We start from the raw sequence: 26,963 nt of genomic DNA, 5'->3' as shown, positions 1-26,963 counted from the left end.
TGATTAATGTTTTTCCGTATTAGCTTGGGCTGATATTACATTCAACGTGAATCGTTATTCCAATCTAACTAATATTTAAGTCGCGAATATTTGTATGTGTTCGTGTATGTTTGTTCCTCTTTCGCACAAAAACCACTGAACAGATTTAGACGAAACTTGGTACTCAGATAGTTTATACTTACCGGTATTATAACACAGGATAGTTTTTATGTTTCCGTGGGATCTATTTCAATTTGTAGGCGGGCCCGGCTAGAAAAATAAATAAATTAAAATTCGATGCTTTTCTGACATATGTCAATAAACAATTTTATTAGGACGCAATATTTGAATTTAAACAGTACCTACTAATGAAGTCGTGACAACAAAATGAAACAAATGTTTTCAATTTAATCAAAAAGCAAAAATATACCAACGAATAAATTTCTAACATCCGTTTGATCAAACATGAACGAAACTTCTATTTTAACAATTTGTATTCCAATCAACTGAACAAACGTTTAATCTAAACAGGTCTGTTGATAACTGATCCTTGGGCCAAATACGTTCTACTGTGTAGTAAACACTTTATAATAAGTCTCTATAATTTCCCACTGCTGGGCACAGGCCTCTTCTCATGTAGGAATAATTTGAGCATTTATTACCATGGGTGGAAGATTTCAAATTGCAATATTTTTAATCCAAATTCTCACGATGTTTTCCATCGTCTAACAGTATAGTCTTAGAATTATAAAAAAGGACGCATAGCTTTGAAAAAGTCTCATTGTACACCTACATTGGGATTGAACCTGCACCTCACACAAATCCGTACATATAACCGCAAGGCCACAACGCCAAGTACTATTTCTATACTATGTTTATTTGTGGAGTTTCATCGAATACTGGTTCAATGACACTGGCCGGCTTGTCTTCAATAATTGCTGCATCCCTTCAAACAATTGGCGGTAGTCTTAGTAATGCATCGTTTGTTGTTTGCCTTTGAACAAGCTTCCTTAGTGTCTGACTAATTATTATAATTGGGAGTTAATGTCCTCGTTGTTATGAATGCGAAGTTCTTAACACTTGAGATTGGTAACAAAAAATCTGAAGAATCGGAATAGTTTTTCGGCACTTATACCTCGGTCGACTACGAAACGTCCTAATTAATGGATTATATCAATATAAGAAACGAAATCATACAATAGAAAATAAAAAAAATACACGCTCCTTTGTTTATTGATACTTTTTCACAACCAAACCAACGTCTGATCAAGTTTACCCGTAAATTGCGATGAATATTCATATAATATTGTAGCTTCCTTATTTACCCAATATTAGTCGCTATTACGAGCTTAATACATGCATATTTATGCAAATTTTACTTGACCGTTTCCTCTGATATTGATCTTAGCCGATATTGAATAAACAATGACAGAGGAATAGTCAAATATTTGAAAACTGTGGTAGGATAGATACGTTTGTATCCTGTGAATTATACATATACCCCTTAATTGTGTTTTGAAGGATAATTTTTAGCTTCATTACTTGGATTATGTCTATCCTGTGGATTCATAAAAGATGATTAAATCCAGTTTTCTCACGTCTTTTCTTTAACCGTTAGTGCAATATTTTCGCTATTAACATTACCCGCTATACCAGGATATTGCGGACCTATAAACTGAGGTAATACGACTTCAGGAAAACGATATGGCTGATGCTAATAGACTTGTCTTGTTAAGGATTTTCTGAATAGTTTTAAGATTACTGGTAGTCTAACAGTGAATGTAATCATCGAGATAGAACCATCGGAAATAGATGTTATTTTTATACTTCAGCAGTGCGTGTTATTACCAGTATATATTATTATACACATATACAACAAAAGGCACATTTTTAATTGCTATTCCAGTTCTTTATAACTTACAATTTCCAGCCAGTATTAATGATTCCGTGTACAATCCTTTTCCTTTGAAAACCGTTCTTATTGCCGACTTTTACGCGTGGGTGTCACGCATAATTCACAATATCCCGTTGTTTAGTCGGAGGATAATAACGTGTGATGGTCGGTGGTCACCACAGCGTGACGCTACGGATGTCGGCACTGTCGGTTCACTTGTTGCGGTTCGATGTTACACAAATTATAGAGAAATTATTTTTAAATCGCGGCATTTTAATTAAGTCTTGATAAACCACAGCATATTTAATTTGAAAGCTAGATAACGCCTGCCTAAAGACAGTAATTGTAGTTAATTATTTTTAATAATTAATTTTAGCGCGTGACACGACAGTCACGATAATAGTGTACTCGAAGTCGGAAATCAAATGAACACAGTGTCAAGTGGTGTGTATGTGACAAGTGAAAATCAAGCACAAGTGACACACGATGTTAATAACGAAGTACACAGCGATCCTGTTGGAAAGTGCGAGGAGCACGGAGGCGAGGAACACCGCGCTGTCGCGGTCTGACGCTTGGTCGTCTTCGCTCGAGAGTGCGGCTAGTGGACGCAGGCCGGTCAGACGCCGACATTTCGTATACAGGTTTGTTACTCATCTGATCAAAATTTATTTAAGACAATATAAAATTTTAATATAAGCCTTTGGATCGTATATCGCTTTTTAATTTTGCAATTAAAATTAAGCAGCTTAAAGTTTATTTGTATCGTTGTGTAATTCTGCAATTAAGCGCTCAAAAACCTTTCGAATATCCCAACTAGTATTATTTTTTGAAAAAATGTCAAGTATTGCAAATGACAAAGTTCAAAGTAGCTGAGGAGTACCTCTGGGAACTAAACTGGGTCCGACATTGTACTTCACTTAAATAGATGACCTACATAAACAATGACTTTAAAAAGGGCAAATAGTGACTTTTGTCGCTGACACAGAGACATTTACTAGCGGCACGAAGCAAGACTGTTGCTCTAAAAGGTTTTTCTCTTAGATCATAATCTGAAGTTGCTTTGAAGTAAACCAAATAGTTCATACCGATGTCGCATACATTGTCTTAACAAGAGTACTTTGTATGTGGATTTGATTTTTGATATCGTCTATTTGAAAGTGGTAGGAATGAGCGTTATTTAACTATATTAATTATATTTAAAAGTTTCATATCTTATCTTTTCGCTTTTTAACATACAAATTATTTACTGGAATTTGATTAATCGAATTAGCAAATATTATCACCAGATTTTCTGTTAACATTCGATAAGATTTTATCCCACATCCGATACAAAATAAAATCTAAACATATAATGCAAAACATTCAAGGCCACACAACAATAGCTGTGTTAATTTAAACAATTCCTGTCATTCAAAGTACATAACTATACAGTACAAGCCAGACACATTCAAGTTTGCACAAAACGACGTCCAATCACAAAGGACATTAGGTATTCATCGTATGCATCGGTGCAGCGGCATTAAAGGTAGTAAATAGAGACAGGACATATTACGAGAATTGAATTTTTATTAGGCTCAATTGCATTCGGTTGTTGGCGGCGAGACGGGGTGACGCTCTTCAGAAAGTTTACCGCCTATCTCTGTGCATGTTGTAAGAGTTCAGAGCGAGCTTCAGATTTTATACTTAACAATTAAGTTTGATTTCCTTTATTTGGGGTATTAAGATCCCTCTGCTTCGCAAAGGAGAGGCCTTTTGCGATTTCTGGCCACGTTTGTGTATTTGACTAAACCATCATACCACCTTTACCGCGGACGACCTTGTCGAAGCTGGCGTGATGATCTATCGATAAATTGATTTTAAATTTAGGATGAGTTAGAGTTAGAGAGTCTCTTGATATACAAAATATCAAGAGATTTGTAACATTTTGAATATCCGTCTTCGTCTGCTTTATGTAGTAAATATGCATAATAGAAGATATCTAGTGATGCTGATGCTATTCTTACTTTAAAAGGAACTTGCTTGTTTATATTTGAATTTAAAATGTATCTAATTAAGTCGTCCACAAGAGCTGTAAGTAAACTTAGCTGTTTGTTCTTTACAAGTTTCCAAGAAATTATTTATGCACTATACAGCGTTGTTCCCAATGCTTTTTGTCCCGTTGTTTTGATATTGCTAAACGAATACGTAAGTACTTGAGACATTAAAAGCTTTTTATATTTTACATAACCTCCTTTGGCTCACCAAATCAGATTTCGACTAATAATAATGTCCATAAGAGTAAGTACTAGCAGTAGCAGTTTTGGATGACAAAAACAAACGACGATCGGTTTCGCAGAATATGAAATGGATTTTTTATTTACCGCTCGCTTCATTCTCACAGCTCGTTCAAGACGATAAACAGCTGATATAAAAGAAATGACAGTAGTTACGTGATTTATGTGCCTTTGTAGAATCGAGAAAAGAATAAAGGGCTTAACCGTCCTATAAATGATAAATTGGTCACATCCGTGATCGTCTACTACTGATCATTAGTTTAAATTAACTTGACATCATAGACAGCGCGTGTTAGTTGCAATTATTTCCGAAGTATAAGTTTTGAGAATTTTATTGCTTGGACAATTTCCTGCTTTGTTAAATCAACTTGCCCTTGACTTTACAGGTTGGTCTAGCATAATTAGCTGAAAAACAACCCCTGATGCTTCTTGGTAAAGATTACAGGATAAATCTGTTTTCCTTCAAATAAATAAGTTCTAAACTGAAGTCAATAACTAGAGTATTAATATCAGTATTTAATTAGTGATCCTTACTCCTCATGTCAATAATATCCACAACTAATCCCCAATAACTACTTTCAATAATATTATACGTGTTCCGAAAATTGCACTAAAACGATATCCTTATGAGTTCATTGACTGCATCGAAGTACTCAAAAATAACATTACTTAGAACTGAAGCGACTTCAATAGGAATGCTTATTATTTCATATCTAATATTACTCATATATTATTCAATATCTCGACGTGTTTCGTGATCGCGTGATTGATTCGTATCTCTCCTTACGGTCGGTTGGCGCAGTATGTTTTTGTCCCGTTCCAGTAATTGAGAGTAAATAATATCTTTCAAACGACGTGTCTTCGGTTATGTGGTGCAGAACTGCATAATATTTAGATCCGGTTGAGTTCTGTGACTATTTTAGTTCAGTAATTGCGTTTACCATAGAATGTAATGTATTTCTTTGGTGAGTTTTTTTTCTGGAATGGCGTGTCAGCTGTGATTACAGACTGCCTGGTTGTGATTGGTATTTTTTCTTATCCATTAAAAAGTTAATTTAGTAATTGGTATTATTGTCGGGCTGCTCCATGGGAATTGAATTTTGAAATCGCGAATCTAGAGCAATTAGACTGGAAATTAAAACGTTTATTTTTGATGACTTTTTTACAGAACTATAATTAGGTGATTAAATTGACAGATTTCTAAATAAAATTCCCAATACAACAAAAATAACTGAAATCAATCTATTTCAGTATTGGAAGTAAATTTTGTTTACAACATTACAACAAAAAACAAACACGCAACAGCAGTCTACAACAAACGCGAAGGATAAACTTGCAAAAAGGTTAATAACAAAAAGGTAAATAATGTTCCACGGATCGAGTAGCATGTTCTGCAATTAAAGGATGCAACGTGTAATGAAAGAGGGACGCGCTATTATTTACTGGGTTGCAATCACGACACTCACTGTAACAAGACCGATACTTATCATTAATAACGTACTGCTTTGAAAAACTAAAGTATATGTTGCAGGACTTGAATAGTTTTTGCTGTCTCCTTCAGATTAATATAATGTAGTTCATCGGTTTGATATTCGATTATGATTAAAAATGCATCGTCATGATTTTTTGTTGTAATAGCTATGACTTCTTTTGTTTGCACATAAGTGGTCCGTTATTATATCAAACGTCGTTTCTTGGATATTATAAAGATTCTTGATAAATCCTCCAAAAACTTGTTCGCAAAATCTTAAAGTATCAAAGACGATTTTAGGACCGGTTTGTAAAAATAACTGCAGAAATTACCATCTTTAAAGAAAATCCAGTGTTAGTATTATAGTAAATACATATATCTTGTATCAAAAAGATAACGCTATCTATAATTTCATTGAACTTGTGCATATGATTGTGAACAATACTTCAGGGAAACATTGTTTCGTAATATTATCAGAAATCTTGAAGCGCTCTCGAGAGATAAAGCTTTAAGATAATACAGCGGACAATGCACTCTTGCATAATGCGGTCCGCCTACATTTGGCAAATTGTTTGAATATTTTCTTTTGTGTTTCTTAAAGCCCAGTACTACAGCAAACTACTGTATTGTGTAAGGTTAGTGAACTTATCGAGGCAATTAATATGTGCGAACTCTGAATGCAAATGTTACACGTCAAAAATTTAACTTGCATTTGTTTGAGTCACTTTATGAATTTGTTAATGTTTCAGCAAGTTTTGATATAAACCCGTGTCTTGTAAAAATGTGTTTCATCATAGTTTTGAAATCAAATGCAATAGATGATAAGGGACACGTGAATCACGTTCCAGTAAATGATGATGAAACCAATATACCTAGGCCCTTAGTAGAAGTAAATTATCAAGAAATTTTGATTCATTTTGTTTGTGAACCTGAGTAAACCGCTTCGTGCTAAAACCCAAGTTTGCCGCTAAATTACTGTTACTAAACGCACGAGCTCACAGGTTGTAAATTTATATCGGTTTGTTGACCAGCCAACACAAGAAGACTGATGTAAATATTAATTTAAAGGTGCATGGATCACCTGACAGCGTGAACATTAATGACGTCGTTTTTTACGACCCCACCTGCTTTGTTAACAGAATTCTTAGGAACATTAATTTTAAGGTTCGATGCTTCATCTTCTGTTTTGGCAACTTCAAGTTGTAGTTATTGCGAACTATTGCAATGCGATAAGTATGTAGCAAACGTGATTTTTGCACGTTTATCATGAGATACATTATCGTATAGTTTCAATGTTAGCCCTGATTCAGGTGCGTTGACATTGAATGTTATTTTTAGTACACGCCAATCGTCGCAGAAACGGTATTCGAGTGATGTGGGTACTTATGATGTAACATGGATTTGCATACTCTGGGTTCGCTTTTGATGGGCGTGTGCTTGTGTAGGTGCGATATGGAAATTCTCTTCACCTACTTGTGCATATCCTGTACGTATAGTAATTTTAGGACTATTGCTTCTATTATTTTGGTCATTCTATAGTTTTGATCGCAGACTTCCCAAACTTCGTTATTTTGGGTCTATATTTAGTAGAAGAGCTATAACTGACAGAGTTTCTTGCAGGTCCGTCTCCATAGAAATAACATTTTGATTACATTAGAGCCATTATCAATTAACCGTTAAATACTATTATATGATCTCTAAACAATTAGTAAACAAGATTCTGTCCTAATTGCAACAAAAATTCAGTTAATGTATTACAAATTTTCTCCTAACCTTTACAGAAACGTTGAATTAGAAACTTAAGTGCTCGATCTAAGCAATGGAATAGAAAACCATTGATAAGACTATTGACAGCCTCTTTGACTTCTAGTAGATATCTGAAAAGTGACTCTTACTTTGCTTGTGAGACGTTACTTACGATAACCTTAAAATGGAATTAGCGATTACTTATTAATGAAAAGCTAATAAGCCCGCTGTCTTGAAAGTTTCGTACTAAAGCGTTTTCAAGTCGCTTGTATATTCTTAGCACCGTAAACTACAAGAAAGTTTTAAGAAGAAAGTAATTAGCAAACTTGTTACCTGGCTTATTTTAAGCTCCGATTTATGTTGTTCAGTGAATTAAGCAGATGAGCTGAGTGTTCATGACAGTACTTGCCGATATCGAATTATGTAAGCATACGCTTTTTAATATAATTATAAAAGTAATCTTCAAAATCGAAAAGTTGACGAATAAGACTCTCCTTTTTGAACTTGATTAAAACGAGCCAAGTTTGAACTTTTGAAGAGCACGTTAAAGCCAAATAAGGTTCCAAGCTGATTGGTTGTTGAGACTCAGTGATTTACCATTAACTTTGAAATGAGGTCCACTAGTAATAGAATGACGTAAGTAAATTGGCCAGCACTCCATTAAAAGTTGTTCCCTGTTCGTCCGCGGCGGCGATGGTACTGGGATCGTTTCGTAACATTAAATATGTGAAGAAGGAACCGACTGAAGTAAATTATATTTGAGATCTTTGAGATCCCATTTCTGTTTTATACTGCCTTTGAAGATGGTATTTTATTTCGCAAAAGTTTACTGTTTTATTCTTTTCTTTTGAGTGTTTCGTAAATTCATATTTTTTGGTACTTTAAATATAAACGACTGCATTTTCGCTTGAAAGTTACATATACATGTGTTCGTAGTAATTTACGATTTTTACAGTTTATTTTGACATTTCTGAGCATTGAACTTTTTGCTTCTACCTATAAGTAAAGCGTACACGCGTTTTAGTAAGAACTATTCACGCATTGATCGTCAACCAATCAAAGTACATCACAAGAAATTCACCATCAGCATTAAACCCCAAAACTTATCTAAAGTAATATTTACCACCGAAAGACGTAGTGATTTGTTAGAGGCCAAAGTTTGGCTTCACGTCCCAACCCAAGTTAATCCCAAGGAATCACCAAACTTGCAATAAGAGTTTGTAAGAGTGAGTCACGCGACTGCATTTATGAGCCAACTTTCTTTAATAAGACACATAAAAATTAAGATAGTTTGACGTTGCGGTTATAGTTAAGATGTAACTGTTGGACTTTGATATGAGCTAATTATAATTAAGCTTTCTGTAGTAAGGTTTTATGGGTGTAGTTCTTGTGTTGATTGGGTAATTTACTTAATGTTGTCGGTTTTACAAAAACGTTTTATTTTCTTTATAACAGTCTGAAACTTTCTGTATCGGGGCTTTAGAATTTTATTCACGTGAAATTTAAATTGTTTTTCTTACTTACCTAAGTGTTGTAATCCATAACAATCTTTATTTTTTATCAATATAGCCTTACTACAAAGATTTATTTTTATTAATATAACCTACTTACACGGTTATTCTAAAAATAGTAGGTATAGTAGATATGTATTTGTAGAATAAATAAATAAATAAATAAATAAATAAATGCGGACAACATCACATACATTGTTCTGAACCCAAAGTAAGTTGCTAAAGCACTTGTGTTATGGAATTCAGATACAACGAAGGTACCACAAACAACCAGACCCGAGACAATGTACAAATGTGAATTTTTACATTGACCCGACCGGGGATCGAACCCGGGACCTCAGAGCTAGCGACACCTTGAAACCGGTGCCTACGCCACTCGACCACGGAGGTCGTCATAACAATCTCTTTAATCTCAAAAAAGAAAACAATCTAAGAACTAAAAATAAACAAATCAATTTTCGATTATTTCACCCCCAAGAATGATACTATACTGCGATGACACGGTAACATGCTAGTAACGTAAATTGATAAAGTTTTATTGACAGGGAACACGCAACTCTTCACAGAGCTTTTGTATAAAGCCACTGTCTTATGATAAGCACCTTCTTATATTTCCCCTTCCTACCCTTTTCCCAACGAAGAAAAAATACGTATCACATATACTAGCGGTACACTTTGTAATGCATGATATGCGATTACAATGTTAGACGAAAATGAAATAAAGATAAATAATAGTAATTTCATAAGAATAATAACGATTTCATTATTATTCTTTCGTTTGAATAGCAACACTTTTTTTATTAATTCCAATCATCCTAGTCGCCACTCAAACGCATACACCGGCGCTAGGAGGAGGTCAGTAATTGACATACATAAGTGAAGATATAACAAGTACAAATCTATCTATCAAGCAATATCCTAAATTATTTGGATTTAACCTTAAACAGAACTAAGTTTTGTCACCATAAAGATAAACTGATTTCACGTATTCAATAGCGAATTAAAATTTAAGTTAACAGACCAGTTAGAGAAGCCCTATCAAGGTGCTAAAACAATTATTAGTTTCATTTTGTTGCCAGAGCAATATTGAATAATTAATTATTGGAAAATACGAGCACTTAAAAGCTTAAACAGCGCTATTCGATTTACCTACAAGATAATCGCATAATAATTTCCGTTCTCATTAAGTTAAATCCTACGCGTACGCGATAGGATAAGCTGATTAATTTTATGTACCTAGGCAAAAACTGTTTCAACAATACACAATATGAGGTGTATGTTATAAATCTGATATAATTTCTGTTGAAAGATACATAATATAAAATAAGTTACTCATAAAATAAATGTATGTGTACACCTAGAAAAAAATACGACCAAATCTTGAAAGATTTCATACAATTTAACTCAGACCAAATGATTGTGTTCATGACAGTAAAACTGGACGTCTACTTATTGACAGACACTGGACCAAATGCACGCAAGGCAATTAGCTAATGGACTCTTGTCCGAACCAGCTACAAGCGTCTCGTTGCACTTTCGTATGGAGTAATAGGCAAGTGTATGCAGAAGGTGAACCCCTTAGCCAAGCTTTAAAAATACAAACGTCAGTTATGCTAATAATTTATGCGTCGATTGATACAAATTGTAAGTGGTAATTGATATTGGTATTCGAAGTAACAAGACCGCTCAGATATAGGTAGGCACGTCATACAGTCTATTTGATTGATACGAAATCTGCAATTTTACAAATATTGGATTGTATGTTACTTTAAAATATTTTTTCCGACTCTCCACTTTTAGGTACTGGAGAGTTTTCGATAGTTTTTTGTAAAAGTCGCCACGGTTTTTAGCCTTGTATATTAATAAGTTCACAAACAAGATTTTACCAATAAGATTTTAGAAAAACTCTGATTTTTTGTATTATTAATGTCAATTTTATTCAAAGTTAAGTCATTAGTAACAGGATATTTGACTAATATTGAAAGAGATTTAAGTTTCTGCTTAAACTTTCCAGTTTTGTGCAACAAACTCGATTGACTGAATACATTTTGACTTCATCCGCTTGATAAAACGTTTCGAGCTATAGATGCGATCTACCCATTTGCTAAGACTTTACAGCGGCCCCTTTTACGATCCTCAAATCTAATATGTCATTGCAGACGAGACCAAGGAGAGCTCTTCCTTTAAATGTTTTTAACTTTCGTTTAAGGTAAAGTTTATAGGTAACTCTTTATAGATAGTTTTAGTGAATACTTTTTCGTTTTGTAATTTTAAATAAAGATTTTCTCTAAAATAGAAATAGGCAAAGCAAACACATGTAATAATTGACTCACCTATTTCTAAGTATTTCTTTCAAAACCTTGAGAGTTTAATTATTTTTTTTTTATTAAGTTTAATTAATAATTATTAAGTTAACGTACAGATAAAGATTCTCTCCTTTTATTAGAATTTTGAAAGTGTTCTATACCAAAGACGGTCGTAAACACGATTTACAACTAAGAATATTCTAAAAAATTCGGTCTACAATTTTTCACCGCTTATTTAATATCGTAAAGCAGCCATAAAAGGCATTAGCTGACTATGGAATGCCAATTATTCGCCTACGTAAACTGCGCGCATAGTTTTCACAAGCATTTCAGTGGACCTATCACCACAACACAATGTAAAATGGCTGCATTTGTGTGAGTGAGAGAGCGCTTTATATTGCATGTAGTGGCTTTTCTCTTTCATTAATGTAGAGGTCTCTTTTAAGAGGTGGCCGTAGCTCCCCTGATGTGACCGTGTAATATGAGGTCGCATGCATCTTCCTGGTATGCATCAAGCCAGGAATTTATATTGAGAGGGATGCAAATATGTGATATACGCTTGCAATTTATGATATTGATTAATTCCTTAATAACGGCGTCTGATGTGAGCCATTTATTGAATAATGCGAACTGAAGCATTGGCAGTTTTAAGTGATTTACGTTTTTTGCTCTTTAGTCCTTTATAACTCAGCCGCATAGCATTCATTATAACCATTAGCTAATTATGCTTAACATATAATTTGATTGTCGATTAACAAATATCCGCTTCAATTAACTTGAGACAAATCGACTGTCAATATAAAATCAAGCCGTACAAGAGCTCAACTTTTCTCTACATAATTATCCCATAGTAAATCTAACTAATGAACAATGTTAACTAAATATCGATTGTGTAACAATGACAATCAGACTATGGTACATCTATATCTAAGTAGGTATACAGCTGCGCATAAGTGGCGCGGGCGCAGGACGTGGCGCAAGGTCCGCCCACGATACCGTACTAAGTAATGAAGTGCGAAACAGCTAAGCACTTAGCTTCTAATATGACTAAATGCTAATTGTACGTTCATATAGGTTTATATATTTATGCATCATAAATCATAGACTGTCTATCTGATGAATTGAATGTTTGTGAAATCCCGGGGAAAGAAAGATTAAATTCCTTATTGCGGGAGTCGTTTTTTCCATGCCTTCAAAACTTACGGATTTTTTTGCTGGGTTTTCCTCCGTTTTAGAAATATTGAACTAGATTAATATAAAAAAATGTTTTGCAAATACTTGAAGGTGGTATATGATAGTTGAAATAAGAACTTTAGCTTAAATTTCGAATCGTTGGGAAAATTAATTGTTTATTTATACCCATCAGTTTTTTTAAGCTTGTACTTTAGAGAAAAAACAACACCAAGAGACACTTATCCACAGGCACTCAAGTTATAAAAATAAATCTTGCTTCTTAATCATTTCAAATATTTTTTCATTCATCTTTAAACCCTCAAACTTATTAAAAGTAAAAAAAAAAACAATACATCCAACCTTCAGGAGCACGATTTCGTGTATTTTAAGACGAAGAAATTAATAAAATCCAATCCAACGCTAAAAACTCCTTTGTCTGTAACTTATTAAGTTTACCCGCAACAACTCGGTGAGTAAATTAAGACCTACGGAGAACTAAGACCTCCTTGAAAAACGTATTTTAATTAAGCGCTGTGAATATCTAGAATTCGTTCTTGTTGAAATGTTATGATGTTATTTTACTTTGCTTTGTTTATGTCTGTTGATTATAATGGATATATTATATTTTTAGCTTTTACCTAAAGGTATGAAAAGCTTGAATATTTTTCTAATATTTCAGATTAAGTTCAATTTTTTCAAAACGTGCAGTATATCGTCGTGTTCTGTAAAGTTAATAGAGTAACTTATTATAACACAAAAGAATGCCTCTTCCCTAAATCCTGAAAAGTCCACACATTTTCATGACAAAACTAACTGATATAAATTCTATACTTGATATTAACTACCCAGGCTAAGCCGAGGGAATAATAAGATTCGTGAATAGTACACAAGTCAAGTGCTACGGAACTTGCTGTCAAACTTGTCTGCAAGTCCGGCGAGCGAGAAATGTTAAATGAGTTAGGGTATTTGTAATAGATTCCAGTTAGAATTGTTAACAATGAATATTATCAATGTATAACCGTCTGTATCAGAACATTCTATTATACAAGAGTCAAAACTACCTCTAGCTTAGGAAAGTGACCCGCAGTAGATAGTATAATAGGTGAAACAAATGATAAAAACGCGGATAACGTAGCACGGCGGTTTAGGTTAGGTTAGTAAGAGTCTGACACTACCCATATCCTCCCGGGACCAAGAGAGTGGACCATGGACACCCGTCTATGAGGATTCCTCCGCATTACCAAAAAAAGGTGAAAGAAATGAAAAGAAAAACTAAAAACTCTCTCGATCTCTGTTCAGTATTTTGACCGGCATTCTGATGATACGAGATAACCTTGTCTAATATCAATATACTGATATGTTGATATTAAACGTTAGATGGCAAGGGGACCTTTGAATAAACGATGGCAATTCAAAGGCCTAAATGAGAGGGTTCGAGGCGACAGGTCTAAAGTCCAGTACCTGTGTACTATGAGTTTTAAGCACCTTGTTTTGTATTGCCATTGTGAAGGCGAGACAACGCAATAGACCACGTTAACGCCGTCTCGCTATTCGACATCAACAATTTACCTTGAATAGCTGTGAGTGTGCAGACGTTTAGGGACTTGTCTAACACTCCACACACCTGTCTCGTGTGAGACACGAACTTAATTGTCTAAATAATTGTGTTGGACCCTACAATCACACGTTTGAAGGTAGACGGAAAATGTTAGCTACATTTTAGTTAAGAGGTCTGGAAGCCAATGACAACCCTTTTCGTTTAGATCTTTGTCCTTTACACTAATGTGTCATTAAAACCATTGTCAAGTATAGAACCTCTGACAAATAATTGCTCAATCCTTACTGTTTGCTCAAACTATATACAGGCCTATTGCAAAAAAGAACTACATTTGACCCATTATAATAGCCTCTGGTACAACAAAACTATTAAATTCCTGATAAAACTATTCTAAATTTAGATATCGAATACTAAACTCAAGTAAGTAAAGCATGAATTGCCCTCCAGAACAAAACAAAACACTCTAGCTTCTATAAAACGATACTTGTCGATACAACAACAAAATAACGAAAGCAAAAACCAATGAAAGTATAAGAGTCTTGAAATAAACAGCACTACACATTACCGTCTAGTCTCAATAATTAAATTGAGAAACTTTGAAGTTGATGTTACGAAATATCTGAGCTGCAGATAATAAAACCATTATTACTGGGCGTTCTGAACTACCAAGTGGTAACCGCTGGTAAGTTTTATTGCACAGCTTTACTGCAGTTATGTAAATCACTATAAACTTTATAAATGTAAGCGCCAGTTGCTGGTAAGGCAATTGCGTTATTTATGACTTGCCTTTATTATTTGTTATCTTGATGTAAAAGAAAGCGAAATTGATTGGTTGCAAAATGGTTCAGTTAAGTTTTGTTCGATAATTGAAATGTTAAAAAAAGTGGAATTAAACTACGCTTGTTAAGTTCTTTTTCGACAAATGCTGTATAATATGACTAGCCCTATGGAAAATGATCTAAAAAAGGTAGCCGGCTCGGACTGCGAAAAGCGTTAGAGCCGGGTGTTATGGCGCAACTTAGGGAAGCCTTTATATTATTCAAGAATGGACTTCAATAGTCTAATGATTAGATAAGTTCGATTTTGATTAAGTTCGTTTTAATATTAAGCATAACGCAAGTGTTGCTTTGGTTTAAGCAATTCAAAGGGTGACTGTGAGTTCCATTCCCAGATTAAAGTTCAGAATCGTAGCAAATCTAAATACCATATCTTCAAAAATAATTTATGGCTAAAACAATTTCCAAATGTAATGTGAATAAATATTAATACCAAAAATCATTTATTAAACGCGACCCGAGATGAATCGATAAAGAAAATAATAACAGCTTCAATTGAATGAAATCTGACACCTGTCAGAATTATAGGCGCCATTGTTAATGCTGTTCAAATAACATTGCTGACATCAAGGAGATTATAATACGTGACATGACAGACATTCAATGTGTTTCTAAAGGTGTAATTTGGATATTATATTGTATGTTGAATATTTCATATCTTAGAGTATTTTGTTGTTGCTGTTTTAGTGATGGGGTATTGTTAAAGTTTAACGCAACACGTATTTATTCATGCATAACTTTAGTTTACCTGTGTATGTCATGAAACAGTCCTAAAGGGCTGAAGTTTAAATTAAATGATTTTCTTTGGCGTCCGGAATAATTTAGATTAAAAAATGGACGGCGTCGTCGTGGGCGACCTAGGAAGCGGTGGCGAGACGACCTTAACGCTTACCGCGCAGGCTGGTTCCATGCGGCCCAGAATAGAGAGTCGTGGAAGGATTTGGGGGAGGCCTTTTCCCAGCAGTGGGACACAATGGGCTAGAGAAAAAAAAATAAGCCCGGCAGCTATACCCTAAATATATTCAAGTCATACTACACAAATTCTAAAAAATACAAAAATGTCTAGTCTTACTCCGCGAAATTTGCTAAGGAATCAAACCTCTTAAAAGAATTATTATAATTATTAATCAAAGCTGAAGTTTATAGTTTTAATTGTTTTACCTTTTATTTTTCCACCAATTCAAGTCTTTCACCACGTTAGAACAAAATATAATACATTCATTCAACAATCCCCAATCTCAGTAGTAGAATTCAGCTGCATGCTATACAGCTCTAGTACAAGTATCTAATATCAGAGGCAAAACCAGCCATTCACCTAGAAATGGATGGCAACAGTTTTGTCAAGGCCCGCAATAACGGAACGGAACCACAAATTATTTAGCTTTATATCTCACAATTTATCTCAATGGATACGTGTTGTTATACGTATGAGTTGGAATCTCGCAGATTTAAAACTTAAGTCGTTGGTATTATATTACGTGTGCGTCGGAATATCAGATTAATAGAGGCATAATAGGTTCCTTGGAATTTCTTTGCAGCTGTAAAAAATACTGTTTATCAACAGGAGGATTGGTTGATTGGTGTTTTAAATAATGCCTCTTGTTTTCTAACTTGTTTTTTTGTAGTTTACTATTTTAGAAAAAATGAAATTCATAGTTCTCTAGTTAACTTTTAGAAACTAAGTTAAAGAATGATGAATACTTCCATTAAGCATTTGGTAAAAAGTTTATTTGCAACTTCTTACATGAATAGCGTGACCATGATACCTGCAAAGGTGTCGAAACGTCGGGAACTAAAAGCCAAAATTAATCCGCGATACAATCCGTAAAAATAGTTTTATTTCAATGCAATTTAATTTTAAAATATTTTTGTTTCATTTCACTAACTTGTATGCACTTAGTACCTTCTGGTAAGTTCAATGAAATGTACCAAATGAATGTCATACAGTGTACAAGACTTAAGCTATTTAGCAAGCACATTATATAATGCGGTTATAAACAGCTGCAGCGCAAACATACTTAAAGGAAACGACAAATCTCTCAAGCTACTATTAGTTACCATACATTTGCAACATCTGTCGCAATTTCACTAAAATACATCATCACTATTACCAGCTACAAGTCAGTATATTATGGGTGTGTGAGAGTGATGCCGCTCTACTATACATAGCGCTGTCTTACTTTCACAACTGCAACGGTCTTCATTTAAGAATGTTGGTAGACCCTTTGAACTTTCTTAATGAACTCTGTGTCAAATAATTGAGTACACTCAAGCACAGTTTGGTGTTCCAAAGTATTCTAAACTGTACATACTATTAGAGATTCCTTCGTACAGTTGTCGGGTAAAGTGTTTTCTAAACTTTGTATTGGAGTGCCACCTTTACTCAAATGATTTTTTATTTAAGCTTTAACTGAACATCGCTGATTGGTTTGTCCTTGAGCTTTTGAATTCTATTCTGTATTTTACAGTATCTAATAAGTTACTGATATCTAAAATGTCTTGGAATATGCAATATGTAATGTCTATGTTAAGTACTTTGCTATTTCGTACATAGATGCACACACGACTATTAATTCCGACCACTGTTTGGCTGTAAACTCATGTCCACATTTTTTAAAATGAAATGAAATCATTTATTCTGCAAATAGGATATTTAATCACTTTTACATGTCTTTTATGAGAACCTAGAGCCGACATTTCCTATCTGACTACCCTGAGAAGGAATGTCGAAAAAAATCAGGGGTAATATGGTATGGTATTCCTTATATATAATATGGCGGTAAACCCTTAGTTACTCGACAACTAATTGTGTTAAAATACAAAACTTACCAACATTATTACAGCGTAAACGAAGTACTAAGTTGAACCTCAACTTGCTCTACTGTAGAATAAAAACTATTTAATTGCGGAGAGGAATGAGTATCGATTAGCACAATTTCTTTCTGCGTGCTTCAGATTGCAGGTCGTCGCGTCTCGTTTTTCTTTGAAACTTTTCTTTTGCTGTTTACAAGTACTTTAAGGAACTTTGTTAATCGCTGCAGTTATCTGTATTTTAGAAAGAATTACGTACAAATTACACACAGTAAACGCTACATAGTCACAACTCAATAATTATGTGAGTGTGCTTAAAAATAAATTCATTTGATATGCGATATTTTCGGTTTTTGTACTAAACTAAAAAAAAACTAAAAATATATTATCACACATCGAAACACTTTAGGTGTTATTTCTTTTAAATTCTAAGGTACATGTCTGAAAACAATGTGAAATTGTCTTTTGCTATAAAATTTAACGTTTTCGTCATAATTCTGTCACTCCTTACCAGAGATGAAAGGCAAACACTTAATGGGTCTATTATAAATGGCTACATCTAACTATAAATAACGTTTAAAAAGCTTTTGATCAATGTCTTATCTGAAACAATTAACGTAAAAGAACTGGGTCGTGTAACCTTCAATCAATATCATAAAACAGATTTCCCGAAATTGATTGGAAATGAAAGCGCTTTTAGATTCAATACGAACGTAATATCAATGTTGAGTGATTTCGTCGTTCAAAGACGTTTATCGATATATTTATCGATTAAATGTTTATTAAGATTGGTTCTGATTGAATAGTTTTTTTTGTGATTATAAATTTGTAAAATGTAGGCGGTTACTCAATATCGATTTTAAAAATTGTGTATCTGACTGATACATATTAATTACTCCTTTTAATTATTTTGATTGGATAAATTTTGTATTTGGTGTTATGCAATCAAAAAATCAAAAATAAATAAGCAAGATATTTTTAATTTTTTTGAGATAGCTAGATTTTTTTTATTTTTTACGTTGTCCCTTAAAAACTCCATGCAGTTTGGCTCAATAGTTTTCATTTAAAGCCGGTTGTAGTTTAAAAATAAATACTATTGTTTTACTGTTATTCACATTACAATGACACTTATCGATATAAGACACTTTCTCCATCTCTACGCCATCAGAACTAGCTTGCTCTCATACGATTCATCCCTTGAGTTTCCTCGAAGTATTCCTCCTCAAATATTTGTTTCAATTAGGCGTCTCCGAGGTCCCCACGCATCCCCGTCAAACAAATGATGATCGCTATATCAAGAGTGACGCACGAATTGATATCAAGAGGCGTTTATTTTTGTACTATGCATTTATTGGTTAGGAGTAAGTATAGGGTATTTTTTTTTCATGAGAATTATAAACATACATTGTTTAAGCTAATCCCAGTAAGGAGCATATTTTTTGTGCATAGAAAATGTTTGAAATCTTTCGTACAAGACCAATTGATGACCAGAGACCAACAATTAGGGATTTAAGAATTGCTTTTGTTTTTCTAAGAAACTTAAAATTTAAATACGCTTTGGTGTGTGCAAAACAAAGTCTTTTTTAAGTTTAAGATATTCTGAAACGTGTCATATTTTTTGATAGTTTCATTACGTGTGATTGTTCTGTTTATATATTTACTTTAATATTCTATGGATTTAATTTATAATGCATTTTCTTAATATTTAATTAATCTATTTCATTTTTAGCTTTGGTAGGCAACTACCATCGTTCTACTGGTTTCCAAGCTGCTTTCAGCTGAAAGTTAAATAGGAAAACAACTTCGTCGTACCCCTTGAAAAAGAAATACGCAAAACGTGTAAATAAAACACGACAGCCGAAACGTAAGGCCAAAGGCGACGAAAAATTCTTAGCAACTTTTCCACTCAGGTCATTATTATTTTTCTGATGTCTGGGAGTGCCTCCCCTTAAGCAGAAGTCGCCGGCGACTGTAATTAAACGCGACTTAAGACTTTAATGACTTCGAGTACTTATAATTTTTTTAAGCCAACGCGCCTACATTTTTAACGAACTCACTGGATTAAAGATTGTCTGCAAAGTTCTCGTTGTGATAAGAATAATAATATATTTTGTGCAGTGATTGTAGTTATCTACCCTTTTTGAATTCACTGACTATGGTTAAGTACTTAGAAAAGACATTTGTTTTTAATTTACGATAATTTAATGAAAGCGCGAAGGAGGGCGAACAACTTATACAGTAGGTAACTGTTCAATCAAAAGTAGTTTCGAAAAGGATTTAGATGACTATAAAATAAGAAAGCAATGTTTATTTCATTTTATGCTATAAATAAAAATAAAAAAGCGGTACACAAAACACTGAAGCCATTAAAAATCATTCATCTAAACAATCATTAGTAGAATTCACCAAACACACGAAACAATTACCTATACTGAGTTTATGTCAGTATGTTTATGTATCCAACATATTTATTGTATCGCCTGCAGCGCCTAACACATTTGTAGAGCGCACACAATAGACGCAGCAAGCGTTACTTCTTGCTATTATAAATTGATCAGGCGCGCTGTTTTGTTTGAAGTTGATGATTGTTTATTTTTTTTGTTGTTTATTACTATTATATTTCCTTTTAGTTTTTTGGATTGTATTCAATATAAAATAGTATTTTTAAACGGTGAATGAAGGTTGTGTTTATCTGAAAATATTGTGATCGATATTGAAACTTAAAGAGTTATTATTTACAAGCTTCTTTTGTTACAGGTAAGCTCTATGGATTAGCTATTACTTAACCACCCACTGCCGAAGATAAGTAAGTACCTAAAAATATTAATTCTTCCAGCAGCTGGCGACATTGTTTCTTTTTTGATGATTTTTCTGTAAGCATCCGAAATACTTACTTAAACATAATTATCCAGACTCGAATTCGGTATTAACATTATGTCTATTATTATAAGGTACAACTAGAGTGCAACTAGACTCAGTAATATGACGTTTTAAAAGTGCCTGAGATACGGCCTATTTGAAATAAAAACTTTTTGATTTTGATTTTGACTTACTCAATTCAAATTAATGACACCCCCGAACGACATTAATAACCTTAGCAACCCGTATAAAAGACTGGAGGAACTTAATGATCTTAATTATACCGTCAAAGCGAGTTCTATAAGCTATCTCTCTAATTGTTTTAACATATAGCATGATGTTATTGTCTGATATATTTCAATGTAAGAAAAGCCCCGTTAGGAGAAACCGTTGTCTAAGTGAATATGCGAAGGGGCACCCACTATAATTTACAAGGAATTAAAGCTGATACTGATTAATGGAAGCGTTAAAGCAAAAGAGAATATTATTATTGTGATCTTATTGATTTAAAAGAAAAATGTGAAATTATATTTGGTTGTTTTTTAAATTATTCTTAAGTTTTATGTTTGTACGTATTTGGAAGTCGTATCATTATGTTTACTAATTTGTTTCATATATATACTGTACTATCTGCATTTATTATGTATCAAAATTGCGTTTTCCCCGTCATTTTATCGATCAAATCATTTCTTTTTAACGTGTAAGATTATTTTTGTATTGTTTTTTTATTATTATTGTTACTTCTTTAAGTACCTTTTCCGAACGATTCGAAAGCCACTTCCAACAAAATCTAAATCGGCAGTCATCTGTTAACACAATTTATGGTAGCGTCTAGTTGGCACAATCAGGACTCGTCGCATTGCTAATTGTAGCTCTTCTTTGTCCCCTAGCTCGCTAACAAGGATAATCCAACTAAAATTAGTACTGAAACAGACCAGTCTAAAAGAAATACATTGTAAAATTAAAGAATAAAAATCGTTAGTAAAAACTAATGAAAAGAAAAAATTCAGTCTGGTGTGAGTGGAACCGGGACTAAGAAGGTTTCGTACAATGAGGCGATACAAAACAAGTTTTACATTAAAATTGGTCACCCATCAACTTTATGACCGTACCATCGGTGCTTAACCACGATGTTTATTATAGTTATTTGTTGTTGTAGCAACAACAAAAATACATCATCTGTTCTGCGAAAATTTAAAGTGTTTAATTATTACGGTTCTTCACATATCTCAGGCGCGAGACGGACAGAAAACGCATCCTCAGTAATAGGATTCAGTTTTTGTCATTTGGATAAGGAATCCTAAAAAAGCAGGTGAAAACTTTGTCAGGTTTCATTATAGCTCTCTAGAATTTTATTACTGAATATTATGAGCTAACTTTGAATTATTCGTTCCTTTCATCGTTTTAACTATTCATGGCTTTAATTTATGATAGGACTGTTTTAATTAATAATTATTATTTCCAGGGTAGTATGAAATCAAAATTTATCACTTTCTATACCTCAATCTACGCAATTTTTACCACTGTTTTATCACTTAGTTAAGATAACTCGCATCATGGTAACTGTATTTTTCACAACATTTTTCTAAATACGTTCCGTTTATAACTTCGAAATTAAGCTTCAATATCGTCTATTAAATGTTATTTATATCATAAAATGGACCAGGCTCTTCATGTACTGTCACAACACCCGACCCGCTTTACTAACTAAACTGCCGAGGTCGATTAAAAACGTTTCAATAGACTTTAACAAAAAAAAAAACTGTGCAAACGAAACCCTCCAACGCAGCGTACATTAACAACTCCAAATGAATTACTAGTTCTCGAACGCTTGCCAGTACCAAGCACAATCCCGGTAGCGATTAAAATCAATGAAAGTAACCCAGAGGGCTGGCTCGCCACTTAAAAATAACTCATAGTCTCCCCTTCATTACCGCCCTCATTTAAAGGTTACGAATACTTTGCCAATTGTTTTTCCGTAATTTAATTACGATGAATTTTCCTTTGAGTTCTTCTCCGATATTGATTTGGTGCCAATTTTTTACTAAGTAATTTTTAATTAATTGGGTTTTTTTTAAGGAGTTTTTTGTGTTCTTGCCGAATTATGGAATATTGATGAAGCATTTTTTTAGAGTTCTTTGGACCTTGCTTTAATGCTTAATGCATCACAAGATTTTATTATTCGTTAGTGAGAAAAAAACCTTTGAATTTGTTTTCGTTTATTACTTTTAAATACTCAAATACTACACTTATGAAAAACTAAATTAAAACGATGTAGCACTGCAGGCTACATGCTATCTCCGTAATCCTAAAGAAATGGGAACTACACGAAATAAATTACTCAACTGTTTTGGATAAAAAACATCAATTAAAATAAGTTAAACACGCAGGTAACAGGTACATAACCAGGGCCTAAGTGACTGTTTCATTCATTAAGCCTTATTTACATGACTAATTAGTTATAATACTAATACAACCCAACGTACACTCCCATAGACAAATAGATAATCAGACGTCCCAGTTAATTACAATATACGTTAGCCTACAATTAATTATGTCGTATTAATTAATCGTCGGTGCGTATCTCATGAGCAAAGTAAATGCGATTCTGAAGGCCGTTAATAATTTAATTTATGCTATCGATTTTGTTAATGATTGTACTGTTGTTGTTTATTTGACGGATTGTAGTGACATGACGTTTAAGCATGTACTAAAGGTATCTTAAACATAATATTTAACCCTTTGTACTGTGAAACTGCGTTCCGTGCGGCCCAGAATAGAGAGTCGTGGAAGGATTTGGGGGAGGCCTTTGCCCAGCAGTGGGACACAGTGGGCTAGAGAAAAAAAAAAAACTGTGAAACTGGTTGCAAGTTTTGATTTTCGTTTTGTGTCGATAATTAATTAAGATAAATTTATCTGTTAGAATATAGGAAAATATACGTGTTAAAATATACATTATAAGATGTCCTTATAATCTACCATCTACTGTTGTACAAATATTATACTTAACCTTGTAGATTTCAGTCATTGACTGACCTATATTTTTGCAAATGTTATATCTTCTTAATGAAAGAACATATTTTAAGAAATACTTGTTGAATTTTATTTGCTTGCATGGTATTACAATTACCATCGTTCATATTCTTAATTGGTATATTTCGAAATGTAGAGTCTCTATAGCTTAATAAACCGTTAAATTCGTTCTGATATTCTGCAATATCATGATTAACAGAATTAACAATAGCAGCTTTAATCCACAAAGGCGGTGACGCTGTGCAGTGTATAGGCAAGCTGAATTATTTCGTATTTCCACATCCCGTGACAAACGCACTTCACAGATGAAATATGAATTCGGAAGGGAGAAGGGATGAAATTTTACGAGCCTCAGGCAGAATATATCACCGCACTTGTAATATACTTGGATATAAACAAATAAAATATGTGGGATATAAACATCCGCGATGGTAGTTTTGGGCACACCTACGTTTTGTGTTATTAGGTATAAGTTAGTATGTACAACAGAAAAATAGCATTAAAATCTTCTTCTTTTAGTTCTTTTTGCACATCTTTAACACTATGTATTCTTAATACTTGGTGTTAAAGATTTAACTGGCCGTATACATAATTGATAATCATCCATCAATCCTTTTATTTACCATCACCTTATCTACTGACCTTTCTTGGGCAAAACAGTGAAGTAAAAATTCTAATATTTCTTTTTGCATAGAAACAAATCATTAGCGTAACGTTTATTCGTTCTTAAGTCATAAAAAACTGGTTTTAACGATTAAGTTATAGGCAGGTCAAAATGTTATACAAGATCCTATTTAGGGTGATCTCAATATGTATTCCAATGTAGTAGTATGAGTCATAATCTTGTTTAAAAATAACGACAAAATAAAGTTATTAATATGTAGATTCAATGATAGAGTCTGTTTGCATTACTTTTTATCTATTAAAGGGCCAAGAAAATATAAAAATTACAAATAAAAGAGTTGATAAATATGTGAAAGAATTACTAAATATTGCCATAATTCTTTTTACTTCGAAAATTAGAGTTTGAAATTACTTTTCGGGTTGCTCTCCAATTGCTGCTCGTAGTAGAGAAACCCTTCTATGGATATGGTAATTCCTTCAGATAATTCCTTCCTCCAACATAGAGTATTGTATACAAAGCCCTCATTAAAACGTCTGAATTGTCCCATTTGTATGTTTCCCACGTTGACTCTCGGTCTAGGAACATAACCTTTCCTACACCTTTCTAATCGTAAAGCACTCCCTAATGGATACACGACAATGGCCTATATGTAATCGCGTTTGATTTATCTTACAATATTAAAAAAAATATCTGACGTCTAAAATAGTCCAAAGTAATGACACCATTAGGTTATTTACCTCATGATCCTTATTACTTTTTTAAGTGTCATAAAAATTCTGAAGTTGTCTATATATAAATCGCTACCGTATAAAAAAAGTTCATTCTTCAGGGTAGCGTCGGCCGCAGTGCAAAGTGGGCCAATTCAAGACAATTTATGATATGGCCCGTTGCCTCCGTTTATGGTTTTACAGTATATTTATCGCTTTACGACATAATGGGGACGGTTTATGATAATACCAGAGGCCTTTTACAATCTCTCAAAGTAATATTGAGGCAGTTGTAGAAGCGGGACAACGCTCTACATTGTGTTAGTGTCGTCTCGCTTGCACAACTCCATAAATATTTCTTGAAGTGGTGATAGGTAACTGATTCCTCCCAAAATATAAGCAAGCGCCATCGTAATGTCGCAAGTATTGAATCGTTGATGTTATTAATACTTTTTGGTGCACCCGTTGAAGTTGAAATGCAATTGACGGTAAAATATTGCTCTGTTTATTGAGGAGATCTTTACTGTAGTATTTAGGTTGAAATTTCCTTGCGAAGCGATGAGTGTATCTTGATATTTGTTTTGAATTTTATATATATTAACTTAACGTTTTCAACGTTTTCATAGACACGTTTTAGATAGGACTAGAAGTTTTTATTTTTGTATTAAATCTGTTATTGTCCATCAAAACTTCATTGTATTGTGTAAACATTTTGACGACTACATACAAATGACTATTATCTTAACCTGAAATCAATTAACAGTGGTTAACGAGAATTGTACAAGTACTATTGTATCCATTATAACGATTACACGACGCCATTGTCTAATATTTATTTTGAATAAATAAACACCACTGTTTATGCACGGCTTAACTTAATACCCAAATCATTAGAATTTAACTAAAGCCGAGGTTTGTTTCAAGTATCCCCTTATACCACTGAACGAAACCTTCGCTCAAAAGCATACAACAACAAGAAATAATTATGTGTACACACTTTCCATTGCTGGTTTTCGTCTAGCGTTTAATATTACAGCGCTGAAGAAGCGTCGATGTAAAGTGTTTTTAGAAGTGTTCGAATAATTCGAGCCATGGATTTGTTTTGTTGGTGAGGAAGTTGAGTTGTAATAACGTTTCCGCTCTTTACCCCGATGTTTGCCGACTCAATGCAAACACGAGAGATTGTACGGGACCTTTATGTTTGTGTAATTTTCGGGTTTCGTGTAAGTATGAGTTGATGTGACTTTATGGCGAGGGATGATGGATTCGAGTTTAATATCGCACAAAATATCGAATGAAGGCTGGCAAAAAAGTTATACGAGAGTTTGACAGAAATATCTGAGTGTCCAAAAATACGTCTTAAAGTAATATTATAATGGTTTCGGATGCGTGAAAGTGCAATACACGATGTAGAGCTGAATCTCGTTTCCACAAGCGCTATAACATAACATAAGACTTGGCGATAACTGACGTCGAATTTTATAAAAATCAAATTCTCATTACTTTTGCAGAAATGATTACTTATAGTATAAGATGATACATTATACTTAATGTATCATGAGTATTTTATGGTAAAGCATCATCTTATTTATACTATGAATTAAAAGATTCACATTTCAATGAATTAGACAAGGTAATCAACCCATCTTTTAATACTGAAACTCAGAATTCATGAAAAAAGAAATGTTCTTTCAGCTGGCTGCAAACTGAAACATTCAGTTTTCAGGCTAAGTTAATACAATATTCTTATGCAAGCAGACAAAGATAGGCTGTGTAAACATTTCCTTGGCACCAAATACTTACATATATTTAGCGTTATACCTCCAGGCGATGCGCAACCTGTTTGATGTATTTGCCGAACACGATATTGTTGGTTTGTTGCTTCAAAGCAAACTGAAACAAATGAGTTTGTTCTTGATATAAGTATGATAGGTGTGTATTGTTACCGGAGACTGCTTTAGGAGCACTTGATAATAATAGATTTTGGTTTTTGTAAATTTATGTTAGAGTGACATGCGTGTGCTAGTGTTAAGCAGTTTATCTCAGGCTTTTGATCTAGGTTGGTACACTTAATGTCGTATAAAAATACCAGTTTAGTGTTAGTCTTCGAAACTGAGAGTTCCGTACGAATAGGCTATAGACAAGCAAATGGGTAATGAATACATTTGAGAGTAGGGCAAA

At 33.6% G+C, this 26,963-nt stretch overlaps 1 protein-coding gene across 5 annotated transcripts in view; it reads left to right on the top strand.

Annotated features, from left to right (window-relative positions):
* The window catches only part of LOC113495609, a 230,738-nt gene that overhangs the window by 102,588 nt on the left and 101,187 nt on the right, over positions 1–26,963 (top strand). For 3 of the 5 annotated variants that reach the window (XM_026874431.1, XM_026874430.1, XM_026874429.1), the window contains exon 2: positions 2,250–2,514. The exons of the other annotated variants lie outside the window; for them this stretch is intronic. In XM_026874431.1, coding sequence (XP_026730232.1) covers positions 2,360–2,514 — 155 coding nt within the window. In that variant the 5' untranslated portion in view covers positions 2,250–2,359. The remainder of the gene's footprint in view (positions 1–2,249; positions 2,515–26,963) is intronic. 5 annotated transcript variants of the gene reach the window in all.

The sequence above is a fragment of the Trichoplusia ni genome, chromosome 7 (assembly GCF_003590095.1).
Source record: "Trichoplusia ni isolate ovarian cell line Hi5 chromosome 7, tn1, whole genome shotgun sequence".
Classification (NCBI taxonomy): domain Eukaryota; kingdom Metazoa; phylum Arthropoda; class Insecta; order Lepidoptera; family Noctuidae; genus Trichoplusia; species Trichoplusia ni.
Note: the sequence above shows the minus strand (reverse complement) of the source record. Positions and strands in the feature narration are given on the sequence as shown.